The sequence below is a fragment of the Ammodytes marinus genome, assembly GCF_949987685.1.
Source record: "Ammodytes marinus genome assembly, chromosome: 16".
NCBI lineage: Eukaryota > Metazoa > Chordata > Actinopteri > Uranoscopiformes > Ammodytidae > Ammodytes > Ammodytes marinus.
The window spans coordinates 7015042-7037358 of record NC_137220.1 but is presented as its reverse complement, the minus strand read 5'-3'; the positions used below and the strand labels follow the sequence as shown (position 1 = coordinate 7037358).

The window sequence follows — 22317 nt, the reverse complement described above, 5'->3', positions numbered from 1 at the left end:
ACTGTGCCGAAGCTTAACTGGTTGGTCTTGACTTGGGGCTTCATTGTGACTTGCAAAACAATGACCTTGTACCACCTCTGGTGTTCAGTGTCCAATGTAAAAGGTCCGTCTTGCTGATTAGGACTTGAAGCATCCCTCGACTTGTTTATATTTTCAGTAGTGTGATTATTTCTGCTTATCTTATGCTTTTTGTTTGTTTGGTTTCCTTGCAGTCTTATCGTTGCCCCCACAAGCAGGACTTCTACATCTAAGAATGATTTTTATCTACATCTGTTTTTTATTTCCACCACACCACTTTTGTATCGTGGATGTGTATTAGCCTTGTTAAAATATAATCAGTGATTTTACAAATGGCCACTCTTTTTCAGTTGTTAACTGACAGCGGACTGTCGGCTGTTACTGGCACATGGCTGAGAAGGAGCTTTCATTTATCATAAAACAAACGCCATTTTTCTCTCTCACAGGCTCAGTGACAACTCCGGCACTTCTCACATCATTTCACCTTCTACCCTTCCACGCTCTACAACCGAGACAGTGTGTCTTTCCTGACATGAGCAATGTATTATTACCACTATAAACTGTGGAGGCAAAGTAAGTGATACTTAGCGCGTGTGATGATGGGCCATGGCAGCAAGATGAACAGGTTGGCCTGTGTTAGTCACCAGCCACGGTGGACTGTCACTCCTGACTGAGTGACTAATGACATCCCTACAGCTCTGTGTACCAGTGTGTGTGTGTGTGTGTGTGTGTTTGTAAAGGAGACTAATGGTTGGTGTGTGTGTGCATATGGTCAAGGTTTGGCCCCTCCACACACACAGTCTCCCATAGTGAACGTTACGATCTATCACATTAACTGATTGACTGAAGGGGGAAAGAAGGCGGAGCAGGACTCCTCTCCTCTCTGTCCATCCATCTTCACTGACTTTCACTATTCACAGCAACAAGGCTGCAGGCACATTCATGCTGTGCCACTGCTGCCTTCAGGCAAGCTATCGCACTACCGTAAAACCCTTAATGTCTACACAGCATTCCCAACTGTAACATACTGCGTTGACATGATTCTTGATAAGAGTAACATCTCAAGTAAAAGCTGCAATTCAAATATAGTTTGAGCAATGCAGCCACCAAGACCAAGTCCTGTTCCTATAGAAAATGACTGACACGTAAGCTTTTAATAATTGTATCTGTTAAAAGTGACCTATAATGCTCAATTTCAGGTTGCATTGTGATTGTTCATATGAACAGTCATTTTTGTTAGTCGCTATTTTCCAAGGAAATTTTGAGTTTGGATATGCCCAGGAACAGGAATTAGAAATAAAGCTCTGTTTTTAAAAGCCTTGTTCCAATAACAGCGATGTTGAGCCACCATTCACAAATGTACAGTATTTCCTTTTTTCATCCCCATTTTCCAACAGTTCTAAAAACCTCTCCGAAAGCTCTTTCACTCTGATCTAATCAGCTATTTGAACTGACTGAATACAATTCTACAGCACTTCTTTAATACAACGAAAACACAGCGTCAGGGGCCCTTGAGCCCTTTAATAATGAATATTAAATCTGAATGTAGCCAGGCCATAAATCCCTGTGGTAGGGGCATGGGGGCTAATGGGGTAGCAAAGAGGTCAAATGTTATGGGAGATATTAGGCACCTCCTCCACACACACACACACACACACACACGCACGCACGCACGCACGCACGCACACACATGCACACACGCACACACATACACACACACGCACATTGCATCATTGGTCTGTATCTCCCTAAAAAGCCTCCATGTATGTGCTTGTAGTTCTATTTTTCACCATTGCAGTAATTATTACCGTTTTCTTCTTGTATTTATTTTTTCAAATTGCGTTTAAACGACTAAATGTCCTTAATTTTTCCACCCTCCCCATTTTAACTCTGTACTTCTCCATCCATCAAATAAAGGTGAAAACACCTAAAACATATTGTATATCTATTTTATATTACGTAAAGAATTAAAGAGATAATTAATAATAATTGGTTTTACTTTTGAGTAAAGTTTCTATGAAAATTGTGTTGAGTGCGAAAAAAAATGCATGGGAAAAATAATAATGATATAGGGTTTTATTTTTTAAAAGAGCAAACAGTATATGTTAATATTTCCAGCATTTACCCAGATTCAGTAGTAGGTCAACAACATGAGTGTACGCTTACCCACAGAGTTCAATGTATTACGAACCTGAAGATGGTTTCACTTTGATACATCTTAAATAAAAAATTGCTTAAGAATAAAATCATGAACCAAAATCAAATCAGATGTTGCAAACAGGATTTGTATTGCACCTGTAAAAAGTAGTTTTATTTGCTTATTGGTTTGAGTGCGGCTTGTGTCTCACCCACAGCGCTTGTTGTTTGAATATACATACATACATAATCTGAAAAGCTGGCTGTGAAACGACCAGCTATCTGCTACCACAGCTGATGGCGGAGCAGCCATGAATAAGTATGGAGGATGGGGGCTAGCATGTGCCTAGCGACAGGGCAGAAACCACGGAGACGGCAGTGTAGCATGCAATGTCATATCAGTAAATAATACTTACATAAATATCTGCACCATAAAATCCATCCTGGTAAACAACACTGCAGAGGATGCAAACACACAAAGACAAACAAAAAACAATCCATATTAGTATATGTTGACATGCGGCCACTGGGCTAGCTACCAACCAAACTCCATCTCCACAATCAAGAAAAGAATAAAAAGACATAAGACGGTCAGTGACAAAGGGGAGAAACAACAGGCAACCCCCTCTGCTCTGCTCTGTAATGGCAGGGTGAGGAGGATGGGAAGGTCCACAAACACTCTTCTGGAGAACGCTTGTTGTCAAAATCACTTGTTGTCATAATCAGTGTAATCTCATGATCAGTTACAGTACTTGTCGATACTATGTGACATAAATGGCTAATCTTGAGTTTCCGTCCCTGTGGCTTAGGTAAGCTAACATTGGATAAATCCTAAAAAAGAAAAATCCCAGAAGACAATAGAGAATTTAGAATTTCCTTTGCTTTTACTGCCAACGATGCTGGGTTTCCTTTATGCCCTATACTGTATGTGGAGAGAAGTTAGCAAACAACTAGAAATGTCATTTAAAAGACATTTCCAGAACAAACACAAAGCTTTTGTTGAAAAGTACCAAGCTGGAGATGAACGGAAAAGGGCGAGTTCAGAACTGCTGCAGAAAGCTCAGCAGAGCAAATTTACTTTCAAGAAGTGGATTAAGTCTTCAAATGTCTTCTGTTTCCAACTTCTGATTTTCGGCTCCGCTTGCAATGTTGAAGTGTTATGTGAATTTTGACTCTGTTGTAGTTAACAGCACTGGTTAATCCAACTGGCTTGGCTCATCGTAAAGGGATGTTTAGATACATGCTGCGTTCATGTGCTACTCTAAAGCTCCGACAGAGCCAATTCAGATAGAAATACAAAGCATGGAAACTAGTTAGGCTACATGAAATGTTATTACAAAACGGAAAAATCCGCTATTCTCAATTGAGAATTGAACCGTAGAAGGCGTAATGTACAGTTACATTTTATATTGGGATCCCTGCATCCCTTGTACAGATGCGTATCATCAGCATAGCTATGTAAGCTGACTTTATGTTCTATCCCCTTAGTTAAGGAATTCTACCTGTTTCTTGGTAAACGTGGTTTCCTGAATCTTTGTGAATAGGTCTTAAGATATAACTTTAAGATAGGAACTTTTAGTGCTCCTTGGGAGTATTCTTAGATGTAAGATAAAATGTTTTGTGAATATGGCCCCTGGTCAGTGAACTCCAAAAGGGGGAACAAGGGAGAAAGCCTGAGTGGAGATGACTGAGACCTGAATGTAGACTGGGTGGGGTGGGGGGAGGGATCCTGACACACATTGGTATTGGTAGAGGTGTTCTCTGTTCAGATATCTCCCATTATAAGACAGGGGCTGAGGTGGTTGACCTTTAAGGTTTCTACCGCGCTGCGGTATGTCTTCTTCATGTGCTGCTTCCTCTTGTCTCGTCCTTGGCAGAGGATAAAGATGGCTGATGCAGGAAGTACAATATCTTTGAGATGAATAAGTCTACTCCTGGCTCAGACAAAGTCCATCTGCCTTTAAAAGATGTCTGAAGCCCCAGAAAGAGTTGAAGTGGTTCAGAAAATGCACTGAATGGATGGTAAGTGCAGTCGAAGCCATGTGTTTACGGCACTAACAATACGCTGAATCACTTAGTGGCTCTTCCAAGTTCCACTGATAAACACCAAAGCATTCAGAGCGCTGACTATGTTTAATAGATCAATAAGCGCTTCAGACGGTTGCTTTACAATATCATTGGACCCTTTTGTGCTGCCACAATATGCAGGATTCTTTCTTCTAAGTCAGAGACCATATCCTTGGGAAAACAGAGTACTTTGCTGTTTAAGATGCAAAAAGCATGTAAAGTGAAAACACCAATGTCACACACGGTCAGATTTTGAGGCCCAGTCGTTAGCTTTTGGCTTTCAGTCCTTATCCTGATGTGTGTGACGGTGAAAGGTTATCCAGGTTATCAGATGTAGATCCAGGATCCTGCAAACAGTGGATCAAACCTGTTCTTCAGTTGCAAACTTAGCAAAAATCGCTGTTTTGTCGAAATCATTTTCAGCGCACACAGAGTACAGGTAGCAAATCGTGAGGAGATATTCCCCGATTTTGACAAAAAGTGGTTTTGACAACTCACGTTCTCCAGAATCGCTGACTCCACTTTTAAGATGTATTCTCTGGGACGTTGACAAAGCGACTTGATACCTAAGCTGTCAGGTCAGAGCCCTTTATAAACATGACAGAGCATGTTTGTAATGGGGCCTGACAGACATAAAGGAACATTATATGAATACGCACAGATACAAAGCAAACTTAGTTTCCGAGCTGTGTCACAGTACGCTCGATGGCACTCGAGACAGTTTTAATAAAAATACAAGATGGTCCACATTAATAATTCACCATACGACTGCTATCGGGGCAATTAAGCTGTCCAGAAGCATTAATGAAAGTGTAATCTGTTGCACATATCTCTTTGTCAAGGCTATACCCGAATGTTCACCCAAACACCTATCTTCTTTATTTTCCGTTGCTTCGAGAGATTGAAGGTGATGGTGTTCTCAGAAGGTGAAGGCACTAAAAAAGCAATTTTTTTCATCAGCACCCCCACACCTGCTTTAAAATATTTCTGTTTAACCGAAACTCCACCGATGTAAGCAATAGAAAATAATTCTCATCTGCTCCCATCTTAAGACTCCCAGGAAACATCCTCAATGCCGATTTGCTTTCAGTCATAAAGAAGGAAATCAATAAAAAGAACCAACAGAATAACGGCAAATCAAATCTGACTGCCCACAAAACACAGCCCTGCTTGGATCCCTAAAGACCATTCAGCCAGCTAGTTACCCAGAGATGGTGCTGGTGCTAGGTTTTTTTTAAAAATGTTTTGGGGCAATTGTTTTGACAATGAACATGGCATTGCTGAATGATTCTACAGAACAAGGCCAAATTGACTGTCCTTGTCCCAAGAGGACATGGAAAGTCTTAAAGAGGATGCCCGTTCTTTGATTTAGAATGCTGGGGAATTGGGGGAGAGTGTTATCACTGACATGCACCCATCTGTTTAACCTTGAGTACAGAGATTCGGGACCTGCCATTGGATAAGGGGAAAGAGTGTATATGGGAGGACCGACGAGGGAGATATGAAAACGACAAGAGCGAGAAATGATGCTCACCCTCCATAAGCTGGAATGTGTGTAGGTGGAGCGGCCGCCCTGAATGTGTTGAACATGCTGCGTCCTCGACCTCGTAGATGGGTTCCTCTGTATGCTGCCGCGGCTGCCGCACTGGCTGCTGGGTAGGGAAAACCTGGTACTGAAGACAAAGAACAGACAATTATGGACACCTGCCCCTGGTATCACAATGTCCTTGAAAGGAACATACAATATTCACTTGGTAGTTTTCTATGTACGGTATAGCAGCCATACAACTGCAGTCCAATAGAAAGAATACTGTTAAGTGTTTCGCCAGTTACAGTTCTGCAAAAATGAATGTGAAGATATAAAAAGAAAAAAAAGAGGGAGAGATAGAGAATGACAGTGGAGTGGAGTTATTGTAGTGGTATTGTTATTAACTTATCATTAATCTTAATGTGGACCACTGACACAGAGCTTAATTTGAGAGCCGGGGTGAGCGAAGGTTGAGAAGGAGGATCGAGGTGCAATTTCCAAGCCTAATTATACATCTCTTCAAAAGGGAGATCTAATAAAATGCTAATAGAAACAGTGAATCATTCATTGACCTGATGAAAAATGGAGGGTTTGAGCCAAAGGATAAGAGTTCCTCAAAGAGAGACAAGGAGAGGAGTGAGGCCGGTAATTGTTCCTATTCATCTTTTTATGTCACCTTGATTTTTGGACTGAGCACACTGGCTCCTGTGATAGTCATACTGATGACTCTTGCCCCCACTCTACTCCACTATGATGTTGATACGGCCTAAGTGAAAAGGCTTGCATAAACACAAGGAGAACAGTTTAGGATGCATTGCCGCTGAAGACTGAGAAATATTTAATATAATATAGTTGTATGCACTATAGGGCTAAGCAGCCCTTTTAAAAGCACTAAACAGTCGGTGTATTTGTCAGCCCTCTGGTTAACTAGCGACCTAGCGTCCTAGAAGTGCCACACATCTAGTATGAAGATCACTTTTAGGAAACCGGGTTGAGCATTTTTAGTATTATCAGTTAGCATAGCCTCTGTCTCAGGCTACATTCTCTTTTTTACTCGTCTGCATTTTTTAAATCCAAAGAAGTTGATAATATTCAGGAGAACATTTATTTATTTATTTTCTGAAAGGGGTTTTGACTGTTGACACAAAGGAATGTGCTGCGCCTGCCTTGTGAATCTTAATCGGCTCTGAAATCCAAACATCTGAACCAATTAACCACAAGCTGCAGGTCCTGGCCTCAACCCTGAACCGCTACAATCATAACGCATTAATAAGATAATAGCGCAAATTACCAACAAAGAATAAGCTTGTACAGTCTCACATGTACACACATAAAACACACACCCACACAAATGCCCCAAAGGCATTTGGGGTACTTGAAAGGTGAAACAAAGGTAAATCAATACCAAGCCATTTTATAATTAAAAGAATGTGAGGGTGAATTAGGCAAACGACTGTCTGGAGAAATTGGAAATATTGATTTTAATTTTCACCAGATATATTTCATAGCTTTTAATGCCCTTGTTGAAACGGACAATTAGATTTCCTTCTCTCTTGTCCTTTGATTTCATTCACTCCTCCTCTCCTCCGCCACATTCTATCTGTCTCGGTTTTTTCTTATCACAAAATCCAGGTATTTTTTTTACAACCTTAATGGCCATTGTTAATGACAGGGTGGGGAGAGGGGGGGTTGGGTGGTGGCTAATGGTTGGGGGGAGGTGAAAGCTTTGGATGGCCAAGATTGATGAGGGGCTTGTGGAGCGGTGGCAGAGGTTGCAGAATGTTTGTTTTGCAGTCGAGATGACATGTCTGTTTTTTTTTTTTTGCATTTTTTTCCCTGTGACTCAGCACAGTTCTCGGGCTATAAACAGACTTTGCCTGGTTGCAAGTTGCTTGGAAGAAAAGCAGAGGAGGGAGAGGGTGACAGAGGTTAAAGTAAAAGGGGGGGAGATGGAGAAGATGTCAAAGAAAGTGAAGAACAGAACCAATGAGGGCGAGGAAGATAGCGACAAAGGAGATGGTGACAAATGGAGAAGGGCATGTCCTCGTACCTGCATAGAATTCGGGGCTGTAGACAGCGCTGACCACTGGATTTAACTTCCAGCCTGAAAAGACAGACAGCAAGACAAAGAAACGGACGGAGACAAAGAGACAGAATAGAATGTATTAGGTTATTGTGATTTGGTTAAACATGCCTTGTGTCAGCGACTTAGTGAACACTTGTTGTCAAAATCTGTGATAATATCTGTTCACGATGCGCTACCTGTCAGCTGAGAAAAAATCTGCAGCCATTAATACACAGCCTAGGGTCTTTTAAACCAGTATGTAAACAAAGGGAGACCACCTTATCTAGCAACATGTCAATTTAAAGAGCCTATAGGATGTGTATTAACACTGGATCTGTTTCCATCCCACACAAAGTAGGTAGGTAGCAGATCTTGAGGCAATATTCACTGATTTTGACAACAAGCATTCTGCAGAATCTCAGACTCCACTTGACATTTATATGAAGCTAATACACGTACTGTATGTCTGCCTGGATTTCAATATTTAAAATGTATTTTATCAAATAGTTTAATTGGACATGTGTTTTCCCCTGGCATCACAAAATGTTCAGATTGAACATTATTGTAAGCTTAGGCAGCTCAAAACAGTCGGTTATGGATGTGTTGCATGATTTAGTATCACACTTCCATAAAGTCGACGGACTTGCAAGAGACAGATTAAAAAATCGAACAGTACAGCTGTGGCTGATGGAAATGTCATTAATGTTGCAGGTATTATAATTAATATTGAGCATTGAACACATTGATTTTTTTACCAAATGATGTTGCTGGAAAAAAAATTTGATTACAATATATCCTAAGGGGAATATGAATGTCTGGACCAAATGTCAGCGCAATCCATTCCATAGTTGTTTTTGCCATTTCACTCAAAACCAGAAATGTCAACCTAATGCTGGCACAACAGGAAAAGTCAGGGGATCACCAAAGTTATTAGGACACGTAATATGGGGAACAATGGATGGCTGTATAAAATGTAATGTCACTCTGTTCAGTGGATGACAAAGGCATCACTAGTATCATAAAGCATTAGACAGGATGTACACTGCTGGATCTGGTGTCAAAGCTGTGTACGAACATGATATTTTGACACAATCAGGGCAGCATTAAATGTCCTACCTTCACATATCAGCCAATTCAAATTAGTTGAAAGTGAATGAATGAATTAATTAAAAAAATAAATGCTGTCACTTTTTCTCCTGACTCTGGCACAGAAAAATTGATGTCCATGAGGTTTAATCATGTCCCATAACTTTGGAGTGGCTCAGTTTATTCATTTATACATTTAAAGAGAAAGCTTAACACGGGATCCATTATTACGATGTGACGAGGAAGAGAAAATAAAGGCTTTATTTTTCATATAATCAAAATCAGTTCAATTGTAGATATAAATGTACAACACAGGAATCAACTGGTCGGCGAGTGAAATCATTGTTGGGGAGCCAGCCAGCCAGCCTTCCTCGCGTGACAATTATTGTAGGTAAGTCACATGGAAAGCTAAATCCATCAGATCCAATAAATGAAATGGCGCAGTAGCTGTCTTTGGTCAAGGTTCTGTGCTTTCATGCTGCCTTGTTGCAGAAAAATAATTTCCTCTCGTAGGACTGTAAATATCTGGACTGATCTGAACAGGACTGCGATTTAAAGGGGATGGGACCAGGCTACAGTAAATTAAAATCCAGAAATCCTTTCAGAAATCTCTTTTGATGTCACAGATACATCACTGATGTTTAACTGTGGTGTGTGTGTGTATGTGTGTGTGTGTGTGTGTGTGTGTGTGTGTGTGTGTGTGTGTGTGTGTGTGTGTGTGTGTGTGTGTGTGTGTGTGTGTGTGGTCTTAATACATCACGTTATATTGTGAAGCGCAAACTTTAATTTAAATTCAAAACCTGGAAAATGGAGGCAGCTAGCCGTACTGCGTCATGAGGTTGTAGTTTAAAACCTGATTAAAACCTGAATTGTTCGTATTTTCTAAAATATCGAGCTGACGGTATGATACAGATATCTCCAAAATAAATATTGCGATATATTATTGCCACATCAATATTTTAGAACATCCCTAGTCATGACAGGTTGTCTTTTTTTGGCTTTCTCTCTGCCCCTCACTCCTTCAGAGCTGTCACAGGTCTCTCGTTTCTCTCCCATAATAGTCTCCTTGCTGGGTCACTCAGCAGTGTTTGAGGACAGCCTGTTCTCGGCAGATTTACAGCCGTGTCATAGTCTTTACATTTAATGATTGATTAAACTGGACACGGAGGGATGTTCAGTCACTCGGAAATCACCTGGCTTGAACTCTTCAATCACTTTTCTTTGTGGAGTTGCTTGAAATGTTTAAACGTTATGCCACTACGCTCGATTTTGCCCTTTGAAATGCATCTGCGTTTATACTGCAGATACGGCGGTATGTTTGATAAGCATTGTAAACGGGGACGTGACCTTACCGTTTGCATATGGGTTGACAGTCTTCTTATTTGTCATTACTCGGGCTGTTGCATTGTTGACCTACAGCAAATGAAGAGAGATCCATGAGTCATAATACGTATAAGTTAGTAATAGGTGCTATGCTTACTGCATGCATAGTTTCCAAATGTTGTAAATAAAATAAAGCAGTACACGTAATCATGGCAACACCCATGTCATTTGTGGGTTTTTTCATAAAATTGCATTCAGAGAAACACTTACAAAAATCATCCAAAAAAGATGAAAAAAATGTCTTCTCTGCATATTCTTTTATTTTATGACGTTTTCCAGCATGCTGTCCCCAATTGTAGTGACATGTCAATAACATACAGACAAAAGTAAAGGAAAAAAACAGATGCAAAACATTGTTTTTGTAAATGTTAAGAGGCATGCTGTGGGGAGGGGAAGGAGGAGTGGAAAAAATCAACGAAGAAAAAATGTCATTGGTAAAGGGGGAGATGAGAAAATATTTGGAGCATTATGCAACATCAAGTCAACCTTAAAACGTATAGAGAACTGTTGTGACCAAAGCAACACAGAGCATTCACACTCGGACAACAGCCTCTCTAAATTCATTGCAAGAATAATTATAAACATCAAAGAAAATACATATACTCAAATAAACCATCCAAGTCATTCAATCAACCGATGGAATCATTCCCAATTCAAACAACAGCCTAACAGGGTAAATTAAAAGAAGGGTGCATTGTCTTCCAAAGTAAAAAAACAAATAAAAAATAAAAATTAATAAATGGGGTTTCCAACAATCTCAGATATAGATGTGCAAACAAATAGTCATATCTCAGTCAGTATCGCTCCCACACGCAGCTTCAGGAGAACACTTAGTGAATGGACACGCACGCCGACACGCAAGAAAAATATGTAATGTCAATGTACAGCATCACCTCAACCACAATTCAAAAAGAAATGTCACGTGAGATTCAGCGTTGCAAAAACGTTCCAAAGAGAGAGGAGGAGGAGAGAGAGGAAATGCTGGCAGAGATGCTGGCTCGCTCGCCCACACTTACCAGTCCCAAACCTTTTTTTTAGGCCCCGCCCCTTGTTTGTGTACTGTTACCGTGTTGGATGGGGGCCCTACACAAGCTACCGTTGAAAGGATGGTGGGGGAGGAGGGGATGAGAAAGGAATAAGCAGCATCTTACTCAGGTGGCCAAGAAAAAAAAAACTTTGCAATCATACCACTGACTACACAAACTCTCTCTTTCAGCTCTCTCTGTATAATCAGCTAGGTGGTTTCCTAAAGCATAACTCTGTCCATTTTTGATTTCTTAAAAAAAAATTGTATCCATCACACAGTTTGATTTGGACTATTACCATCTGATTTTCATACCTCCTGAGATAACTACATATTGGATTAGCTCTCAAATACAGTCCTGTAGCACCAGTAGTTTTATTGACATTAAAGGTCACCTATTATGCAAAATGCACTTTTCCATTTTTTATCAACATTATTAATGGCTCCCTAGTGTGACTAGAGATTCCCAAAGTATGAATATCTTTTTCTCCCCCTCCACCTTTCCAGATTTATCTCCCCAAATGATGTCATAAGGGGAGAAGCCACGCCCATTCCTTAACCAATTTTAGATTTTCTAGCACTCGGGGGTCTGAAGCAGCATCCAATCAGAAAAGGTTTTAGATGTGGTAGGTGAACTTGTATCCACATAGCCTCAATATTGCTACACAAGAAGGTCAGATCTACAGTATATTCTTCAGGGAATATGGCTTTGGATGTAGCCTGATAACACACTCTTAATGAAAAGATAAGAATGGAGAAAACTTTGGGATCAAAGTTTGTTCCTAGCTGTTAGTGGAAGCTTCCTGCCGCAGAGAAAGGTCTGGGTAGAAGTCTGTTCAATATTAAGTGTCAAGCCTGATGGAGATAATTCAATTAAGTTCTAATCTAGTTTAGCTTCACGCTCTTCAAAGGGTCTAGATGTACTGAGAGCACAGTTTCACTGGAGGGTATTAACAGTAAACTCTGCCAATCATGGTGGTAAATTGGGGCAGAGCTGAATTGAGCTTCAGTCCAAGTATGAACATGGATGGTATCCGACAAGAATATTCTGTTAAAAAAGGGTTGAAGTGGCTTGGCAGGATCTCCATAATTTATCTCAAAGAATGTGTTGTTTTTTTGTTCAACTGCAAAAATATAGGTTCTTAGTGTGGAGAGCTGGAACATACTGCTGTGGCTATGAATAAGGTATATGAGCTGCCAGAGCCGCAAGATAAACTTTTACAGTGTTGGAAAGGGCAGCAGAAGGATTAATGACAGGAAGAAAGGCTCCGGCGTGTGGGAGAGGTGGGAGAAACCACTCTGAATAGTTGGGGAGATATTTGCATTGATTGAACAATGTAGCAAAGTCGTATGTCATAAATGACCGAAATGTCAAATGGAACACAAGTAATGGGGATTGTGCCATGTTGGCTAAATAAAGAATAACAAAATTTTTTTTTGCTTTGTTTTGTTTATTAATGGTGGTCTGAGTTCACTTTGTTTATGACATGGCACTGATAAATGCTGTTTTCTGATTGGTCAATCACAGCATTCTACGGTCTGATAGTTCTCGATAATGACAGCAATTATCGATAAATCACTGTTGCTATGGGTAAAGAGTTGTTGCTATTGACATTCTTTCTGACCGAACACTGTCATATCAATCTGCTGATAGACGTCAAACAGTTAGACTACATACTAGCTCACTCCTTGAAAAAACAATGGAATTCTTGATCAACATGACTTTGAATGTATGTGGAGAGCAGGGAACTTTTGAGTCATGATTAATGTCTGAAAATAATCCAGTCAAGTTATACCAACGAGCTACGTAGTTACTGTTGCAATGGACAAAATGCCTACCAAGAAATGTGTGGGTTTTTTAAGTTAAAGAGGCTTAGAATAAAAACTGATGTCGCTATATACTGTATGTAGGCGGAGTTCTTTTTTTCATGTCCTATTTTGACTAAATCAATAAACAGCGAGTGTAAATAAGATACTGGTTCTAGTAAAATTATGAAAATATATATATTTTTACACTGGCATAGATACCCATGTGTCAGGCTATGTCAACACAATGGGCAAAATCAATATAAATATACTATATGTTTTTCACCTTTACCATCCTGGGAGAGGAGCCTGCAGGCAGACTGTCTTCCACGTAAGGCGAATGTGTCACTATGGGGATTGTGTGTATCTTGCCAACACAGATGTTTTCATATCCGTGTTGACATGGCTATTCAGAAATAAAACTAGAGAGTAGAGGGAGGGAGGAGGTACATGGGTGAGAACACGCTCCCTGTATGGGCCCACGTGGCTGTGTGTGGTTTCAGAATGGCTCATGAGGATGCCGGTTACATAGAGAGTCTAGAGGTCTGGAACTGTTACTGTTGTGGGCCTGTCAAGCATTTTGGAGACATTATAAGTAATCAGAAGCTTCATAAAATGCAAAGTGTAAAGTAAGCCTTAAAGGGATAGGACCGTCCTTACTTCATGTGTAGATATATGTGTATCTTCGTGAGGATAACATAATTCAATCTGTGAAAATACTACCACTATTAGCTAATGAGAAGGACTTTGGAGCAATTTGCCTGCTGCTGCTACCATTACCCAGATAAGCAATTGGAAGTCGATTGGATGGATGGAAAAGACTTGCCTGGGTGACGGGGTATTATAAACCCTTTGTCAGGGTACAAATGACAGGTAATTGATTTTTTTTTCTATCTGTACGTACAACAGATGTACATCTTGCTTGCATGAAGGATCAGCAATAGAATATTGTATTTCTTATGCAATACTTGGGAACAAAAGCAAACGTTTTTTAAAAGCCCAACCTGTGTAGTGCCATTTCCTTTTTCACATTGTCCAGATTTCTGTATGGGACATGTAGACTCTACAATATGGCCCCCACAGCACAGCTAATATTTTGCTCTGTTGGGAGTTTGATGAAAAGAGTATTCTTTATCATTCACTATTTAGGTAATAACATAATTATGTTGAATCCTGGGGTCAAAAATGAACAGAGTTATGCTTCAAGGCTGGTGGTGGCTAGCTTTTGTTCCTTTGAGTGGACAATAGACACTGACATATCACTTAGTTATATTCTTCCTACTGTCATCCTACTAGTTGTGCACCTTGCATTTTGCTCTCTCAGGTGACATCAAATTCCTAAGTGTTACCTCTCTTCAAGATGTGTCAACTTTTTCTGGGGAACAGCTCCTCTCTTCATTAAATACAATCACATCTTCTCTTTTGAACATGTATGGCCAAAAGCAATAATACCACCTTCTTAAATACATTTTCTTTTCAAATCTATAATGCTGGTAGAGCGAATATTCAATTTCCTTGACAAAAATAAATAAATAAAAACTGGTAAAAGGAACAAAATAAATAAATAATAATTAAAAAAAAAGCCTCTCACATACAGTAGCGTTGGACTAGTAATTGGTCGACATTTATTTTGTGCTTGGGGTTAATAGATCTGCACAAGGAAAGGGAAAATGACGAGCCTTGGATGACACGGTGGAATGTGGTGGTCAGACACACAAACACACATACGCTCACACACACACACACACATAAATACAGACACAGTGAGGAACAAGGAGAGAGGGAACAAGTCAGAAGAAGAAACATTGTAAAACATGCACCTCTATTTTACGGCCTTCTACCACGGTGCCGTGTAATTTCTCTCTGGCCCTGTCGGCGTCCACGCTATGCTCGAACGTTACGAACCCAAAACCCTGCATGCAGGACGGAGAGAGGCAAGAACAAACATGCACATCATTGGTTTAAATGTTACACCATCATCACAGTTAACAGCTTGCATCAATATGGAGCACAGTATATCAACACAATTGTCTTCTTCTAGTTGAGAATTTTAAAGCTATAGTGCGTAACTTTTTTCAAATGAATGAATGTCGGTTACATTCTAGCCATCGATGAAGCCTATAAGCTCCACAAAACTCTTGCAGTATTTCTCAGTATGGCAGTGTTTACAAACTGGTATCGCCTGGTGTCGAGCTTTCCAATGTAGCATGGTCATGGAAACATAAATTAAACAACAATTTAAAAAAAATCAATCATTGCCATTCATTTCCTACTATCCAAGTCAATTCAGGCTGATGACAATTGAGGTTTATAAAAATAGCATACAATCTAGTTAGAAACAAATCATTTACTGCAGTGTTCCCATATTGCAAGGTCGTATGGCAAATAGATTACTCTGATGAAGTTTCAATAGAGGAGAATACATCTACCAAAAGAATGAAGGGAAGCTTTTGTAAGACATGCTATCATAAAGACAAGTAATAACAGCAAACAAACCATATCAGAACACACAAACAGCAAATGATTCTAAAAATCTCAAAGGAATTAAATGTCTAGAAAAAGGAACTTCATCTTTCCCAGAGAATAGTCTTACTCAGTATAACATAAGGATGCATTTCTAAAAAGGATGTTTTACACTATGAAATAGAGCAGGAGAGATCATCAATCTACAAACTTTGAAGTCTGACCATATATTTTACCGCACATTTGCTTATCTTGTTTGTGACATTAAGATAGGAAGTCTTTCTCAAGAAGTGTTCTGCTTTGCACCTGTATATTCTTATGACCTTGTTTAAGTCATCAGTCGTGGACCAAATGGCGAACCAATTCAAAATCTACAGAAATTTACATTTTGATTGGCCCTAATGTACTGTGTCAATGCAGCAGTCAATCAGTTGTGCTAATCCAAAAAGTGAGACTTTAAAGGAACATTCTGTGTTTTCCCGCCATTACGGAAAGTACAATGAAATATTAATTTCATCTCTGTTAAGAAATATAAAAATAAACATTATTAATACAAAAATTATTCAGAGACTTCATGCTTAGAAGAAACAGAAATGCCATGTACCTTAGATCCACGTTCGTTGAAGATGATTTCCACGTCTAAGATTTTGCCAAATTGCTGGAAAAAAAGCAAACACAATAGGAAAAGGTTTGTTTAATGTTTTTAACATGCTGACATATTTGCCCTGTCATAATCTATAATGTATACATATTACATATTGTCATACTTTTATTATATTTAACATCATTCTAATACATGTACAGTATCTTATTTCACTACAGTTATTATTAATTTTTGTTTTTATTTCCATGTACAGTATATTCTATTTCGTCAACATGTAATCTAACTAGTTTTGCATTCCACTTTATATGGTGCACCTTATCTCTACACTTTTTTTGAAGATTAATTTTGGAGCATTTTTGCTTTTATTAGATTAGAAAATTAAAACCCAACTGTAATTAGATCAAATACATTTGGACCTGGGATGTTATTGTGGCCAGGTCAGATATATTGCTGTACTTACGCCGAACATTTGCCTGAGGTCTGGGTCTCTGAACCTGAAGGGGATGTTGGACACATGGAGTCTCTTGGGTTGGGCCTTGCTGTCTGCGCTCTCAGCTATAGTCTGTGTTGATGGCTGATGGCTGTCAGTTTGGGCGTCATCATCTGTCTGCTGGAACACACAGAGTAAAGGAAACAAATGAAATATGCACTTAGGTGCTTCCAGCAACTATGCATTCAATTTGACAATATTTGTTACATTATTTCACTTAACAATGGAGTTTGCTCGCTAACATGAACATCTGTACATTTTTCTTTATGTCTGACATTAACGTAAAATCACCATATGTGTGATACATTACGCACTATAGCTTTAACACTAAATCCACTTATTGAGTAACTCAAATATGTGTACAATCACGTTATGATATAGACCTGTCCCAGTCTGTGGCGTTCATTGTAGAATAAATGCTTTCACTTTTTTCAAAGAACAACATGTTATAAAGTCAACTAGACCACATATAATTAGTGGTGAATCTGTGACATTGCTTGTCCTCCCCCAGCTGAAGAACAAAGGAACATTATTTTCAGTTGGATGTGAGCAAATGTGGTGTGCAGAGTTCTATTTAATTGTAACAAAAATCCAGATATTACATATCATCTCATCCAGGATTCATACAACCCTATTCACATGGAAACTCAAATCATTCACGACTGTTCAAGCAAAAATGGGCTGTTCAGTTGTTCTATAAAGATTGATGTCACTTGTCACATGATTACTCACATTACTGTCAGAACACAGTTTCAGAATCAGGGCTACTAAGACCTTATCAATTACAAAGAAGATATAAATGGTGTGTGAGACGTAAAGACGTTTGAACCAGAAAGAGTTAAAATATGCAAACACAGAGATATAATTGATGCTCAAGCACACGGATATAGAGTAGCAGCAGTAGTCCGTGTTTGTCCTTTAGCTCTCAGTGTGAGTGAGATCAATGGCTGTTAAACACAAGAGAGGACTCCTCAGTCCCGGGGGTTGTGAATAAAAAATGTACTGAAGATGGAGACTGCTCCCATACCCACACAGACTGAAATCCTCATTCTATTCCTCCTTTTTCCTTTTTTTTGTTTTTGCTCAGAAATTGTCCCAGGCTCAAAGTCAGCTAAAAATATTACAGCCTGTGTGTTTGCATGTGTGTGTGTGTGTTTCTGTGTGAACTTGAAAAGAATAAGCATAAGGCCGGCAGACTGCTAGTCATCCACGCAACGCCTAGGTATAGCAGCGCATATGGAAAGGAGTGTACACACACAAACACACACACACACACACACACACACACACACACACACACACACACACACACGCACACACACACACGCACACGCACACACGCACGCACGCACGCACGCACACACACACAGTGCAGTGACGGCCATCTGTGCATAGCTCTCTGTCGGTGGCGACAGCCGCCTACACTTGTAGTGTAGAAATAAAACAAACAGAATCCGTGAGACAAAGAATCTCATCTCATCCCTTTTGGCATCAGAAAGTGATTGTGAACTGGATTTCAGACATATTGATGATATCAAACAGAGATTATGGCTAATATCAGGTTCTTAAAGACAAGACAATACAATCTAACATGGGTAAACAATGCAGTGGTGCCAGAGTTAAGTCAACAGGGTTCATCAATCATCACAGAACATTAATGTTATCATAGAGATATCTTGTGTACCCTGCAACAATGGTAGCAGCTCTGTGAGGCTTGATGTAGGGGGATGCCCACCATGTTGTGTTTACCATTGTCACCAATTTAGTTAAGCATAGCCTGCTGACAACAACTAATTAGTACTAAACAAAAGGCACAGCTGGGGCTGATGGGAATGTCATTATGGCACAATGTGCTGTGTGATGGTGGCTGTCTGTCACGGTACAGCGTGTTACATCATCAGCTCAGTCACCGAGGGACTCCAAACATGACACCAACATGCGTTCATAGAGATCTCTGGAGACTTTAACCACGCTTCTTCCCTCTCCGACATAGTTCCCCACCAGAGAAAATGAAACACATGGACTCACTGTATGTACATGTGAGGGATGCATGCAGCTTCATTGCCCTCACTCTTGGAACATTGAATAACGAATGTAGTATTTCTCATCTCCACCTACATGCCCATTGTTCAGCATTAACCTGCGACCACGAGCACTGTGAGGAGGTGTTCACAGGAGGCAGAGGAGGCTCTCCAGGGCTGGTTTGAGTCACAGACCTGAATATTCTCTGAGAGCCCCATGGAGAAGACATCAACTCCATGACTGACTCAGTCTATTAACTTCAGTGTGGATGACACCATCCCCACTAGGCGAGTAAGTACCTTTACATGACGTTAGGGAAAATCCATTTATTACGTTAGTCCGACTGAAACCGCACTTTTGAAAAACGTGTAAACATGTTAGTCGGACTGAAATTGTATTTAATAGAATTTCTCAATGTCGAGGTAACACCCAGATAATGCTGTTGTGAGTTGAGCTGCTCCTGCATGTACGGTATATGGTCAATCGGACCTTAACTGGCCTAGACGCTCTGAGCCAGTGTACAGCACTTACGAAATGTACAGAGCAGTAAAGTTATCCATGCTACCGCTCTACATGTTACCAGTTTCCCAATATTACCGCTAGCCATGCTAATAAGAAAGCACGGGGCATATCATATATCATATGTATGCATATATATATCATATGCCCCATGCACGGGGCATGGGGCATATGATATCACCACCTATCGTAGCGGAGTTGGACATACTTCAATTTCCATGCTTGTATGACCTAACATGACTTAATTCTTAGAACGTTATGACGACCAGCTACACAGAGGCGGTGCTATCATGGGTACACTCTCTTGTAATGGAAAGCCACCTACAGAAAAAAAACCCTGTCCCATAAGCGAGTACAGTGGAGTAGATTAGGTAAGTAGAATGGAAAAGCTCCATTTGACTACACAGACTGTGGGGCTATCACTGAGGGGAGAGGAGGCTGACGTTGCACCATAAACACTCCAACCAGATGAGGTCATTCCTTCAGGATGCAAACACAGCACATGAACTCACAACACTGAGAGAGAGAGAGGGAGAGAGGGAGAGAGAGAGAGAGAGAAAGAAAGAGGTAGATCTGCACATATCACCAAATATGAAGGTATTTTGGGGTATGCAATTCACTGTATGGTCATGCAGCTTAAGCATGCAGGAGTGAGAGCAACACAGAGAGAGACACAGAGTAGACGTGGCTGAAAAGAAGAGAGGAATAAGGCAGAGAGAGAGAGAGGGAGGGTTTAAGGAGGTGGGGGAAGGAGTGCAGCAGACAGACTGACGAAGAAGGAGAACTGATGAGACTTCCAGATACAGTTACAGTACGCGGGGCTCTTGTTGCCAAAATGCTTTCTTTCTCCGATCCGCTCTTAGTAATGACATGTGGGTAGCAGCAAAGAAAAACCTCACACACAACTCTCAGCACTCTGCATAGAAACAAGACTTGCAGCTATGCCGATTATGAACGTTTTGAAAGATTAAAGAAGAGCTAGAGAAGGGGAACTTGTTATCCTGTGAAGTGTTCTACTGCATCAAGTCAAGACAGAGTTTGAATATTCATAAGATTTTTCTTTTTATACTGTACTGTAAATGAAGGGGTTTTAAAGCAACACATTATGTTAGCTCACTCATATTGCTTTTTGGAATACACCCCAAATACATGTCTGATTAATGGTGTTCATCTGATGCCTGGCAAGGCTGAGTTAACTAAGTTAAATGTAAGTCATCTGCCCCTCCTTCACTGTATGTTGTCAATTTATTGAATTTTGAGCTATGTGCCATAAAATCCAAATATTGTGTATGTATTTCTTTCTACCATAAACTAAAACATGCACTAACTGCAAATATGAATATATTTTTTAAGAGTTAGAAATGTACCATTTTAACGGAGTACATATCATGTTTGCTTCAATACTAAATATCTTACTAAAAACTCAAACGTTGTCCTCTGGTGTGACTAGAGACTCCCAAAGTATGACAAAAACCAACCGTCTCTCTTTTTCTCCACCTCCACCTTTCTGAAAACTCGTATTCAAAAAACCCCAGTCAAGATTTCTCCCCCCTTATGATGTCGTAAGGGGAGAAGCCGCGCCCCCTCATTCTCAACCTAACTTAGCATTACATCCACCTGTGATAAGCCGCACCCAGATATTTTATACACAAAACTAATACGAAAACACAATGATTAATTTTATAATTTCTATAAGTGCTAGATTGATTAATAATGTAACTAACTTTGACTTCATTTTTGTAATTATACCAGGGTAAACACAGGCCCAGAATTGCAATTGTTAGCGGAGCTCAATGTTATATTCAGATAAATATTTATTGTGTGAATAATGTCTAGACAAGGAAGGAAAAAAAGCTGAGAGACACATTATTACTATGCAAAATAATACCCATCATTGTGACACTTGAGGCCAATGCTGTCATAAATATTTATGATAATGAACAGTATTATAAATTCAGGATACAAATGACTAACAGGAGTTTTGTTGCCTGTAAGGCTGCACCGGCATATGCGGCATTAAAAATCGTATGAATTTTATTAGAACAGTGAATCCGGAATGGCCCCCAGAGATCACTGGCAATCGTCTCTGGGGAGCCTAAGTGTCAGAGTAATAATCAGATAACACTGAAAGGAACACTATAGTCTGCCTTTTAAGTAGCAGGCTGAAAAAATAGACAATTGAGGGGAAAGTAATATAAGGGCCTTTGAGCTATTTTAGCAAGAATGAAAACAACTATTAAATCCATCTGATGAACATGAAATATCAAAAAATGTGATCTGTATGAGTGGATCTTTGTAATTATTCTAAATTAATTGGGTTACTATATGTTCCTTTATGGTCCTCAAAGGCAATACTATTGCTATTGCTATGGCTATTGTCCCTTTGTCTTGACCAACTTAACCAGACTACAAGTGTAACAGCTAGGTGGAATCTTTTTGTTAAAATCCCTTTTTGTCCAAATCAGTATTCATCTCCTCACGATACGCTACCCAAGTAGCATTTGCAAGTCCCTTGGTTTAACTGATGCCATTTGTATAAAATGAAGGCTGAAATTTGATCCAGAAAAATCCAATATATTCTGACGGAACTTCAACAATGATGCCTTACTGTTGCTGTGCCTGTGACCCCCTGACTGGCGCAGTCCGACCCGCCGGGCTCACTGTGGTGGCTCTGTGAGGTCTGGTACATGTTGAGTGAATGCTCGTTGATGGAGGCCTGGACGGCGCTGTAGTCCTGGGGGACGGCTGGGTGTTGGTGTGGGTGTGGGTGGGAGTGTGGATGCTGCTGATGGGGGTGTGACGCTGTAGTAAACTCAGCCGGGATGCCGTTCTGGGGAGGGGGCGCAAACTGGGCCGACGGGTAAGCCTGGGCCATGGAGGGGTCCGGGGGTGCCGGTGTGTCCTGGTTACCCTAAAATGGACACAGAGAGATTTTTTTTAGCCTTTTTTTAATTTTAAGAGGACAATTTTTCAACGTTTCCAATATTTATTAGAGATTTGGCTCAATTTACTGCATTGCCTTGACATCAGATTGATTCTGAAAAATTCCATTATAGTGTTTTTTTTTGCCTTGCTACTGGCAGGGTATGGAATGACTTTCCCCTGA

At 40.1% G+C, this 22317-nt stretch overlaps 1 protein-coding gene across 8 annotated transcripts in view; it reads right to left on the bottom strand.

Annotated features, from left to right (window-relative positions):
• Positions 1 to 22317, bottom strand: part of rbfox1 (RNA binding fox-1 homolog 1) — a 37539-nt gene that overhangs the window by 11274 nt on the left and 3948 nt on the right. For 4 of the 8 annotated variants that reach the window (XM_080043770.1, XM_080043774.1, XM_080043773.1 and 1 more), the window contains exons 2-9: positions 21820 to 22122; positions 16641 to 16790; positions 16181 to 16234; positions 14934 to 15026; positions 10253 to 10313; positions 7800 to 7853; positions 5756 to 5894; positions 2571 to 2610 (exon numbers count right to left, since the gene is read on the bottom strand). In XM_080043770.1, coding sequence (XP_079899896.1) covers positions 2571 to 2610; positions 5756 to 5894; positions 7800 to 7853; positions 10253 to 10313; positions 14934 to 15026; positions 16181 to 16234; positions 16641 to 16790; positions 21820 to 22122 — 894 coding nt within the window. The remainder of the gene's footprint in view (positions 1 to 2570; positions 2611 to 5755; positions 5895 to 7799; positions 7854 to 10252; positions 10314 to 14933; positions 15027 to 16180; positions 16235 to 16640; positions 16791 to 21819; positions 22123 to 22317) is intronic. The other 4 variants (XM_080043776.1, XM_080043777.1, XM_080043775.1 and 1 more) reach the window with 2 other exon arrangements.